The 12,015-nt window shown below is 37.6% G+C and overlaps 1 protein-coding gene across 1 annotated transcript; it reads right to left on the reverse strand.

Moving 5' to 3' along the window:
* Positions 1 to 3,487: 3,487 nt before the first annotated feature.
* On the reverse strand, positions 3,488 to 11,597 carry LOC149287575 (alpha-aspartyl dipeptidase-like). The gene is made up of 8 exons (XM_089492790.1): positions 11,494 to 11,597; positions 11,036 to 11,124; positions 8,948 to 9,022; positions 8,244 to 8,323; positions 7,879 to 8,052; positions 7,243 to 7,302; positions 4,327 to 4,409; positions 3,488 to 3,551 (listed from the first exon to the last, which is right to left on the reverse strand). Exons 1-8 carry the CDS (start codon positions 11,595 to 11,597, stop codon positions 3,488 to 3,490), a joined length of 729 nt encoding a protein of 242 aa, XP_089348916.1.
* Positions 11,598 to 12,015: the final 418 nt, after the last annotated feature.

A 12,015-nucleotide genomic window follows, 5' to 3' on the forward strand; every position in this document is an offset into this window, starting at 1 on the left:
TGTAACCTGGCACGTATTCTGGCCTAGGCTGACTGGACCCAGGATCGGGGAGGGGACAGTCCATCTGGTACAAAACTGGCAGGCGATAAAATTCCCCCGGTGTCCCACTGCAGAATGGGCCGGTTACATGAGAAATCTTTGCTCTCCTCAACCAGCCTATTTACCTTATTACCAAGGGCAAACCCTAGTGAACTTCTTCTGCATGGAGGTCTGAGTTGACTGTTATAACTCTCCTCGCTTATTTTGCTATGCATTAAGGCCAGCCTGAGGGAGAAGCTAACAACGGTTTGCCCTTATTAATGTATAGCGATATCAGGTAATTGACATGTTGCCTTGTCAAAACACAACAGCAACGTAATTTAATAGGTAAAATAGTTGTTTTGCGTTATGACCCCTGCTCCAGGACTCTACTGAAAATTGTTCTAGAGGTGGTCTGGCATGTTTTGTATACAGACCACAAATGTTCCATTTTTGTGCCTTAAAGGGACTGAACCTTTTAAAAGGTTCAGTTGTCCCACGCCCGAGCTAATAATGGACACGCTAAACCACGTTCCCTTAAATTAGGTTTGATGTCCTCTTTGTAAACCTGTATAAAAAAAATAAATAAAAACTTTTGTACTGGAATTTGTCACTCATTCCCATGTGTTCTTATTACAGTACCTTTTATAACTTTTGTGAGTTTTGTTGAAATACTGCTATTTTAATGGTTTTGCCTATTGTATTGTATATAAGGCATTGGACATAACCCTAAGCCTTATTTATTTTATGAAATCAGACAATATATTTTGTGCTGTTATCTACCTTTAAAAAGAAATGCATTTTGAGAAGTCTGAATTTCTCAAACTATTTGAAATAATGTATCTTTTCTATTTTGTATTAAACTCCCATTTGTCTTGTGCAATCTTTGTTGTGGATTAGTGCATGGTTGGCAGGGCAAATCTACAAATTGATGACTTTTCATATACATTTTAGTAAATATACACTTTTAACAGAGGTGCCTATAGCTTCTTGAAAAGTGTAAGAGGACCCTATGCATCAGCTCTATTTTATGTACAGGGCAATTAAAATGTTGATGTTTTTAAAATGTTTTGCACTTTTTGGAAATTAAAGTTTGTAAACTGTGTTTTGTACAACAATTGATTTGAATCTTGTACATATTGTAACTACCAATTGTGGGGGGAAAAAATAAACTTTTGAATAATGCTTGAAATTATTTGCTCCCTTGATGCCTTTTTCCAGGTTAGAAGCAGTTTGCCATAGAATGGTATATTAGTATAGGGTGGCCAGACATCGCAGGTTTCCGGGGACAGTCCCTGGGTTAAGGACACTGATACATAATGGCTTGAGAAAAACCCTATTGGGTTGAAACGTCGCCAATCGTGTGGAAATAAAACTGAACTGATTTACTCACATTGCTGAGTACCTCGTGATTCTTTACTATCTTAATCCAGTACACATGGATGCTGAGGAGTTAAGATTCTAGCTATTTTATTTATTTCCATAAAAAGGCCCACCAAAATCCTCAACACCCATTTACACCCATGATGCTCTTAATCTGGCCCTGCCTAAAAGATTTTAAGAAGTTTTTTTTGTTTTTTTTAATCTCATGGACAATATATGAGAAATAACGTGTATATATATATTTTACAATCCCTTCATAAACATACCATTTGCCAATTAAAAAGAAAATGTCCCCATATTTCATTTAAAAAACCTGGACACCTTATAGTAGTAGCTTCAACAGCTGCATCCGTAGGTACTATAGAACATTAGGGCGAGGATGGGAAAAGAAACCTTAGCAAATAAACCCATAAAGGTGAAGACAAGATTTTAACCTTGCAACCTTTCTTGGGAAAGAGAACAACATAGAGTCTTGACAATGTTGTAAATATTTCATCTGGATACTAAGTGGGCAATGTACATAAAGTGATTCTGATGCAGTTTTTGAAAGTGCTCTTATCATATCTATAGTTTTACATATCAGGACATAACAATCATCTGTTCCTTAGCAGGTCTAAAAAAGGTAAATACAGCCTCAGATGAACAACACGAAGTATTACACTGTGTCATGATTTATTCAACAAATATTAAGCCAAAATGGAGAAGCCATGTGTGGAAAAAGAAAGTATGCTTTGATTCAGCTTGTTGAAGCACCTTTTGCAGCAGTAGCTTGAAGTAATCATTTTCTGTATTACTTTATCAGTCTCTCACATGGTTGTCAAGGAATTTTGGCCCATTCTTCTTTATAACGTTGCTTTAGTTCAATGAGGTTTGCAGAAATTTGTTTATGCCCAACTCTCAAGTTTCCTCTACAGCATTTCAATCGGGTTGAGGTCTGGACTTTGATTTGAACATTGCAACACCTTGATTATTTTCTTTTTTAGCCATTCTGTTCATGGTTCACTCAATGACTGCAAGGTCCCCAGGTCTTGTGGCTGCAAAACAAGCCCAAATCATCACTTCACCACCACTGTGCTTGACAGTTGGTATGAGGTGTTTGGTTTTTGCAAAACGTGGCGCTGTGCATTATGGCCAAACACCCTTACTTTGGTTGCTTCTGTCCAAATGACGTTGTTCCAGAAGTCTTGTGGTTTGTTCAGATACAACTTTGCAAAGCCAAGCTGCGCTGCCATGTTCTTTTTAGAGAGAAATGGTTTCTCCTGGCAACCCTTCCATACAAACCATACTTGTTCAGTCTTTTTCTAATTTTACTGTCAAGACCTTTAACATTTAACATGCTAACTGAGGCCTGTAGAGTCTGAGATGTAACTCTTGGGTTTTTTGCAATTTCTCTGAGCATTGCATGGTCTTGACCTTGGAGTGAATTTGACATCCACCGCTGGGAAGATTAGCAACTGTTTTCCACTTTTGAATGATGGACTTTAAATTGTTTGGAGATGGCCTTATAACCCTTTCCAGATTGATGGGCAGCAACACTTCTCTAAGAAATCTTGCTGAAGTCTTATCTCCTTGCCATTGTATTAACACACACCTAACTACTCCAGACCAGCAAACTGCTAAAACTTTGGCTTTTATAGAGGTGGTCACACTTGCTGGTAATCAATTCATCAAGGACATTTGATTAGCAGCACCTGTCTGCTACTTAGCTTCTTAATTCCTATGGAAACAGTGTACTTAGATTTTCACATATGGCTTCTCCATTTTGGCTTTATTTTTGTTGAATAAATCACGACATTGTGTAATATGTAATGTGTTGTTTTTCATCTGAGGTTTTACTTCATTTTTAGACCTGCTAAGGAACAAAAAGTGTAAAGGTATGAAAAATGAGCCACTATACTGTAGATGACCCGTAAAAAAAAAAACACAGAAAAATCACAAAAGAAAAAAGTACCATATAAAGCAACAAACCTTTTTATTTATTGAAAAATGTCCAAACAGTACAGGAAAAAGGTTTGGACTGTTAGAGAGGATGTATTATTTGGCAAATTCAGGTTGTAGTACATGAGTGTATCTTCTCTGCTTGATATTAGCTCTGCATCAGTAAAAAACTGAAGTCCTGTCCAGGTTCATGTTCAGATGGAGGTTTCCCTCTAAATCCAGAAAAAAAACAAAAAACATTAATTCAATTTGGGCATACTAGGGGTCACCAAAACTACAGGTAGCTAATTTATTTGAATCATGATATTGTTTAAAAAAAGTGGGAACTAGTTACATTTTACTTTAAAATGCCTTGGCAATGAAAAACAAAAAAAATTAACTCTTGTAGAGGGATTTCATTCCTGTCGGAGAAACGTCTTATTTTGCATAATTATGTAAGTACTTTGGACTTTTATAGATGTATCATCTTAAAAAAACAACATTACAGTAGTACAGTGTTTTTAAGATGTGCTTCGTGAGAGTTTTTAAACTCATGTTGGCTGATGTACGTTTGCATTAACGTGCAATGTGAATTTTTATATCTGGAGACTCACACTGATTATTCTAGGAATGTATTTCAATTAATGTAGACTGTTTGTCTTTTCTCTTTAACCCTTGTGTATTTTGTATTAATTTTTGTATGTCTTCTTTTACCATTACTTTCGTATAAGCAGTGGGACTAGTTTTACTCTGATTAAATATAAATTAATTCGTTCTTGTGTCTTTGTGCTCCAAATTAGAATTCATAACTTCAGGCATAGCCACAGTTATTAAATAATTTTTTTTTCTAATTTGGACATTGTACGTTTTTGGGTAAACTGGGTTTTCACTTGGTGGCAGTGAGGAAAGTTTTTGGGGTATTTACGAAATACTTTAATATACCTTCTTCATTGGCGGGTCTAAGATTATGAGAATATAGATTTGTTTTTTTCCTGAGTAATGCAATACCTTAAAAATAAGCGTGCTCCTGTTACACCGAGGAGAGTCGCTTTGTTACCTTCCACTAAGAGCATACTACCTTCTCGCAGACACTGAAACACAAACAGTGGTAAGCAGGTGCCATATCTATTAAAGACAACAACAAAACAGCTCGGCTTATGATTTTGTCCACATATACATTAGTTGGGTGTGCTGAAATTTTTTTAGGACTACCTTGAATACATTTTTTTCTGTGTAAAAACACATGAAGAAGACCCCTAAGAAGTACACTAAACAAATGCACTATAGTACAATTCAGACAGTTTATAATGGTATTATACTGTATGTTTGCGAAGATAATGGCTAATCGTTGATCTTTTTTTGCTTCTTCCAGGTAAAAAGTTAACTATTTCTTGATGGGGAAAATGTGGTTAAAAATGACTTTACCTATACAATCCACAACAGGGACATTAACAGCTCTATCAGTTGAGACCCTACAGGTCTGGGATTGGACCAAAATTTAAATCCATCACAATCACTTGCATATGCAATACTGCATGAACAAGCACCCCAAAAGCTCTAATAAAGATCTTATTAATTATGTTGTATATCTCAAGCACATCATCATAATCATAGATGAGGATACAGGTGTATAAAATCAAGCACATAGGCAGCCACCTCCGAAGACAAACATTGTCAGTAGAATTGGTTGTACTTTTACTTCTTAGATACAGAGTATGTCATATTACAACCCCACAAATATTACACCCACCTCTTCTTTCAACAATTTCTGCAAATTCTTGCCGCGTTCAAAGGCACAAATGTTGAAAGTACTGTAGCTGCAAAAGGTATTGCTGACAGAGCGGAGATGATATAATAGCAACATTATTTTGTGATGGGTGGGGGAACCACTGCTGCAGGTCTGCCCAGATGTTTTGTTCTGAAAGCTCATTTGTGTGTTATTGTTTGTGCATCAGCTGCTACATGTCATGCTCAGCATAGAGTGCCAGAACCCTGGAGCAGAGACTGGACTACAGAGAAGCTGTGTACTCAAGATGACTAACCAATGGGCCATTAGATTGAATAATGCCAGACAAAGGCAGGAACTGGGAAGATCCACAAGAAACTGCAAAAACACAGTATCCAATTTCATCGACAAGGGAAGCTGGGTCAGCAACAAATAGCAACTGGACAGGGAAAGCCAAAACAGCAGGTGGAACCAGGGTCAAGAACAAGAACTCTCTGTACAAGCTTAGCAAGAAACACCGCAAAGGGCAAGGTGGAATTGCAGCAGTAATTATTATATGTAATACAATGTCTTTTCCATGCTTTACTGTAATAAAACAAACTTTGCCAGTCGGTTAGTTGTAATCTACCAGTTTAACTGGAAGGCTGCTTTGAGTCCATAATACATTAAACGTCTATTCTAAAACCAAAGAATATGCACAACCTGAGTCTACCTCATTGGTGCATGTAGTAGTAAAACCTTAGAGTATGTCTTCTGTTCTTTATTATGTCCTTCCAATGTATTTCTAATCCATTCTGTAAATATCTGTGAACATTTATCCATGATTTGGGGCATTAATATGGTGTGTTGACTTTGATATTGTACTCTTTCTGCAGTGATATGTTTTCTGCAGAGACTCTCTATAGGACCTTGTTGCCTTTATAGCAAACAGCATTTTGGAAATGACATTTACTATGCATATGTTTGTCACCACAACTGTGACAAGTCCCTTGGAATGGAACTGTAGCAGTTTTTTGTTGTTGTAATTCTCTGTTTTCTACCATAATTCCAGATGTGTTACATTTACTGAATGAGGGTTGTATGTCTTTTGAATGCAAGTATGCAGCCTCATAGGTAAGTGCTTCTTCCTGTGCAATGGTAATAGTCGGGTTTTGTTTTGCTAATAGCTTGCATTGTAGTGCTTCATCATGTACTTCACACACAAGCCCGTCTCCTACCAAGGATTTCAAATTGCTACCAAAGCAGCAATTTTCTGAGTCTGCACAGCTTTGCGATGTATGCGGCAATACCTTCACCTGGTTGTTGATTATGTCTGTTAAAACTGTCTCAGATGGGGTAGGGAATATCACTGAGCATACGATATCAAAGGTCTTAGGGCCGATGATACTCGGCAATATCGCTCTCAATATCAACATTGGTTGCCTTGTTAGCTTCAAGAAAAACATAGTCCATCGGTATATGAATATACTGCTTGGGTTGGCCATGTCAAACTCATTTATGTGCTCCAGAGAAGTCATACTGGAAATATTGTATTATATTATACACAGGAAAAATGACAACTGCTTTCCTCATTCAAGATGAATATTGGATGCAGCGTTCTACTCGCTGTATCCCATCCTCGTCGCCAATTTACCATATTGGAATATTTAATATAAGAGAATGACTGCACAGACAAAACGGCTGCAAAAATAGGAACATTAACTTTTTCTAAAAACAAAGAAATAACAACACGAAGTAGATCAAACATTTCATAAATAACAAAATAGCAGGTATAGCTTGACCAGGCTGGCCATGCACTCAATACATGACAACTAGGCCACCTAGAAAGGTAAATGGTGTATCTCTGGAATCTTCAAAGGATATGCTTTTAGGGAATATATAGTTTTATGAGGTTAAGTTGGGACTTGCACTGTGCCGCAAATGAGACATGGGCCGAGCAATGTTAACACTATTAAAACACACTCCAGACACACACTCCAAAATCTTGTGGAAAGTCTTTCCAGAAAAATGGGGGCTCTCATAGCAGCAAGTAAGGTAGGCAACTCCATATTAATGCTTTTTGAATGGGATGCCCAACAACTATGGCCAGGTGTCCACATACTTTAGTCATATAGTATACATAACAATGTCTGAAAGTAATGCAATATGGTCAATTTCTGACTTTGGTTGTCACATAATTCAAATAAACTACAACTCACAAGTACAGGCGGAGTATTGGGTTCTTCATGGTATTGGGAAATCCTCTGTTCCCGTGTTTCCTATAAAAAACCCCCCCAAAAAAACCCAGTAGATTTTACTCTCTTAAACAAACCTAAAAGATTAATTATAGCAGAAAATAAATACATTCAAGAATATATATTTTATTACCACAAAACATGGTAGCGAGGATTTGGCTTTTTCCAATTGATCTTGTATATAACAGATCAGCTGGTAACATGCTAGCCATTTTAGATTTGATGCCATCATTGTTACCAAGTTGGTCACAGTAGGCTTCTCCCAAAATAGTTTAGTGTGTAAGAACAAATGCAAGCATCTACATGTGTACTTTTAAACCCACAAGACTTCCATGGGTGAGCTAAGGGAAGGCTGTAACTCCACTACATTTAAAACAAGTAATACAAAATAAAAATATTAAAGGATAACTTTCATTGATTACAGCAATTGTATTCTAGTCACAGTGTAAAGTTTGGAATTTAATAAATATAATGAAGGGCAAATATCATTAGTATTATATCTCCAAAATCATATTTTGCTGTGTTTTTAGTGTTCTCTCAATCTTCTCATGTTCCATTGGTTAGGATAAAATCAGATATCCACTTCTAAAAAAGCCATACCCCCATATGCTTGCTATTGGCTTCTGGATCCAGATAATGAGGGTTTATGTTGAAAGGCACCAAACCTAGAGCATGTAGTGAGGGTGGGTACACAATTGGCATGTCATTGGTGGTGTGAATGCTGATTGTAGCCACATTTGTACCAGCACTGGACCCAATGTATGGCACCCCATCCTAGAAAGAAAAAAATAGACAAAAAATGTACAGTTAATGTGGGAAAGTTTATTGAACGTGATTTAACTATGCATTATTTAGGATCAGATTATCTAGCCTTGCATGAAAAGCCCATAGGGCTGGGATTTGCAATGCATAGTGAAATCATTGGGTTGAATACTTCGCCTTTCCTGCAACATATCATACAGTACCTGAAACACTTTACTCCTTATAGCAGAAATCAAATCATTATCGTATAGAGCCTTCAAGAGCCGAAAAGTGTTACCACCACCTGTAAGCACAAATAGGTAACAATGTTCAGAAAGGATGGTCACAGAGATTCTGCACCCTATGGGTATTTGTATCAATTGCAGCAATTGAGTTCCTTGTGTCCCATAAGCTTAAATTACCTAGGTTTAAGCCTCACCATCCCACTGAGCACGAGATGGGGGCGGAGTGGTATATTGTTGAGTTCTGTATGAAAAGTTAATTGACCCCTTAGGTTAATATGGGCTCTAGGAGGAGCCTGTTTGCTTGTTTCTAAATTTAAATGTGAGTTTTCCCTTTATTCTCACAAAGGTTGTCAGATTAGTAAACTCTCAATAGGAAACTCTTAAGATTCTATTTTAAGAAGAGACCCCTGAGGCCCGAAAGCAAATCCCATTTTATATCTTTTTCTATGTTGGCCCAATAAAAGGTAGCATCATTGACTAAAAACAACATTTTCTTTTGGGAGAATTTTTTCTTAAACACACCTTTATTTTCTATTTCTGATTTCTATAAAATGTGACTTTCCAATCATGTCAAACAAGTAATGACAGTATACAGATACTGCACCGCTCCATGGACCTTTGTACTACAAGGATGTACAGTGCGCATACAAAATTAAACTGCAAACAATACAAAACGTAGTTACCAATAAAGATGGCTTCAGATTGTTGGACAGCATATACTGGGTTGGGAACTTCATGAACACTATCCAGACCATAACCTGCAGCAGTAAAATAAGACAATGTCACTGTTCACATATATTAAAAACTACATAAAATAGGTTAAATGATGATCGCCTATAGAAACTGTCACTGCATTTGGCATATTTAAATTTATCTAGTAAGACTACCGGCAGCTGAGGAAAGAACATACTATTGTGGAGGCAGGAAAACACAAGAGACAAAAAAAAGATGCTTTATATGTTTTCTAGTAAATAATGCTTTGTCATAAACTATGAATAAGGCTATTATTATTATTTATTGTTTTATATAGCGCCATCAAATTCGGTAGCGCTGTAAAATGGGTGGACGGGACAAAACAAGTAGTATACAACATAACAATTTGACTTACAGAGACAACAGATGAGGAGGGCCCTGCTCAAACAAGCTTACAGTCTAGAGGCTATAAGTCCTAATAGGTGTGTCTCTTTTTTATCCCATCTGGTGTCCTGTTTTACTTTTGGGAACTGGATGGAGTGGTGCCTCTACTCTACTCCACAAATAGCTTGCTTTAGTTGAGATAAGAGATAGGAACACAAATAGGTGATGTAAAGCGAGGTTACCTGATCCAGCGGTAAAAGGTGTAGTAACAGTGAGGTAAGGGTGAAGGTGAGAGGGAGTACTTTTTAATGAATATATATACTAGTTGAGAATGAGAGTGTATTTGTGTTATATTTTATATGTGTATGTGAGCATGAATGTATAAGTGCTTGTGTATAAGCATGTGTGTGTAAGCTCCAATTCTACCTCTCTGACCATACCTTTAGTTTCCCCTTCACTGGAACTTGCTCCTCTACCCCTACCGCTATCTTTTAGTGTTTCTTAGGGCTCAGTTTTTGGGCCACTACGCTTCTCAATTCACATTTCTTCCCTTGGACAACCAGTATCTTTATTTGGCTTCCAATATCACCTACACATTGACGTCACCGTAATCTACATTTCCTCTCAAAACCTTTTACTATCTCATCTTTAACCATTCTAACTCGCAGACTTTCTGGAATTGCATCACGGATGGCGTCCCTTTAACTGAAGCTCAACATCTCAAAGACTGAGGTTACGGTTATTCTGCCATCCCCTCTGTCCACAATTTCTTCCATCTCTATTACTGTTGACACCTCCACTATCCTACTAACAGAGCAAATTTGGCATCACACTTGGCACTTCATCCCTCACCACAATCTGCTGCCTTCACCTGAAAAACACCTTCCAAATTAGCCCACTCTTCACACAAGAAACAACCAAAATTTTAATCCACTCCCTTGTAATATCCCATCTCCCTACCAATCCATCCGCAACACTGCAGCTAGCTTAATCTTTCTCTGTCACCATTCCTCATTTGCTGCTTCTCTGTGCTAATCGCTTCATTGGCTACCCATAACCTCCAGAATCAAATACAAGCTTCTTCAAGCTACAGAGCCCTTAACAATTCTGCACCCCCCCCCGCATCTCTACCCTCTTATCCAAGTATACCCCTAACCACCCTCTTTGTTCCTCTCATGCCTTGCTTCTCTCTTCCACCGTCTTTAACTCTTCCCATTTCTGTATTAAGGATTTCACACGAGCTGTACCCCTTCTCTGTAATTCCCTACACCGTTTCATTAGAATTTTTACCACGTACAATGAAAAAACCCACCTTTTTCAAGAGGCGTACAACCTTTCCTTCAAACACTCAGCCAGCATCCAATCCAAGCCATCTGAACGACCAACAAACTTTACAGATCATCCTGACTAATTTATTTCCTTAGAACTAAAAGTCAAAGTGGAAAGTCTCCAGGATTGACCCAGAGTCTCCAGGTGAAGCGCTGCTTACCAGGTTCTCTGGGTCACACTTCACTTTCTATCAGAAAAGGGAGAGCTCTGAGTAGCCTGCCATGGGAAGTTCCCAGATATGCTTAAATATCAGGATACCCAGTCAGTTTCTGCCGGCTGTGTTTGGCCACTGTGATTCATTTGGCAATATTTTGGCAACATATGTTTATTAGACTCAAATGAAAAAAAATTATGTTTTCACCCACCCAGGCTTTCAAACTTCTGTCTTGCCATTTTCGCATAAGCATCTCTGTCATGGAGCGCATACGGAATGAAAAGGACCCTTTTGATTTGTCTAAAGAAAAGTACATATTAATATAGAACAAGGCCACACTTTCTTTTTTCAAGTCCAGTTGCCTGATATTATAATGCTATCAATTAACTACCCATCATACAGCACTGTGGAATACTAATAGTATAAACTGTTAATAAAAATACTTCTTTGTTGGCCAGTGTCTTTATTTCCCAGTGGATTTTGCAATATCATAGGTCAACCTGGTAATGAATAAGTTAAGTGGTTACTGGTTTACTTAGCTAAAAGGTTACAGTGTAGAATTTTGTGAATGTTTTTCCCTGCTTATAACCCGTAGACTCTCCAAGACAGAGCAACACAAACACAATATATGTAATGTTTATCTTGACCCAAAACAAGCAGATTACTTACTCCCCTAAAAACTTTTTGATATGGTCCTGGCAGTGCCCCAGATATCCCCCTCCATGTAGTGTGGAGTTGGAAATAAGCAGGAGACGTTTCTTGGTGGCCATCATAATGAAGTGTCGGATCAAAAGTGATTCAAAAGATCAAATTTGCTGGAGGAGGAAGAGGCGGAGAATGGTAAAGTCTGTGAATCACTCCTAACAAAACAACTGTGATTGGCAATTACTATCTCTGTACTTTGTAGCACAAGAACAAAGTTTCTTGAGCAAATTACTGCATCGGTTCCCAGTGGGATCAACATAATCTATGTTTAATATAACTACAGTTAACCGCTGATCACTGAAAAGTAGACTTTTCAATTCATATGCGGGATTTATGTGAAATGCATCATCCACACCATAAAAATATTTTGCTAACTCAGCTCACTAGCAAAAAGCAGAATCAGCATGAAATAAAAATAATGAACTTTGTGCTGGACTTAGATTTCTTAACAGTACTCTTAAACTGGTAAGAGAAATCAGCCAACAG

Source organism: Sceloporus occidentalis, unplaced genomic scaffold (genome assembly GCF_023333645.1).
Source record: "Sceloporus occidentalis isolate IW3139 unplaced genomic scaffold, rSceOcc1.0.p SCAF_59, whole genome shotgun sequence".
NCBI lineage: Eukaryota > Metazoa > Chordata > Lepidosauria > Squamata > Phrynosomatidae > Sceloporus > Sceloporus occidentalis.

What these genes read in the sequence shown, in the direction of transcription:
- LOC149287575 (XM_089492790.1), bottom strand. Translation starts at nt 11,597, where the DNA reads ATGATGGCCACCAAGAAACGTCTCCTGCTTATTTCCAACTCCACACTA. An exon ending in ATCAAAAAGTTTTTAGGGGA is followed by an intron (nt 11,125 to 11,493) that starts GTAAGTAATCTG and finishes ACTTTTCTTTAG; the next exon opens with ACAAATCAAAAGGGTCCTTT. An exon ending in CCAATACTCCGCCTGTACTT is followed by an intron (nt 4,410 to 7,242) that starts GTGAGTTGTAGT and finishes TTTGTGTTTCAG; the next exon opens with TGTCTGCGAGAAGGTAGTAT.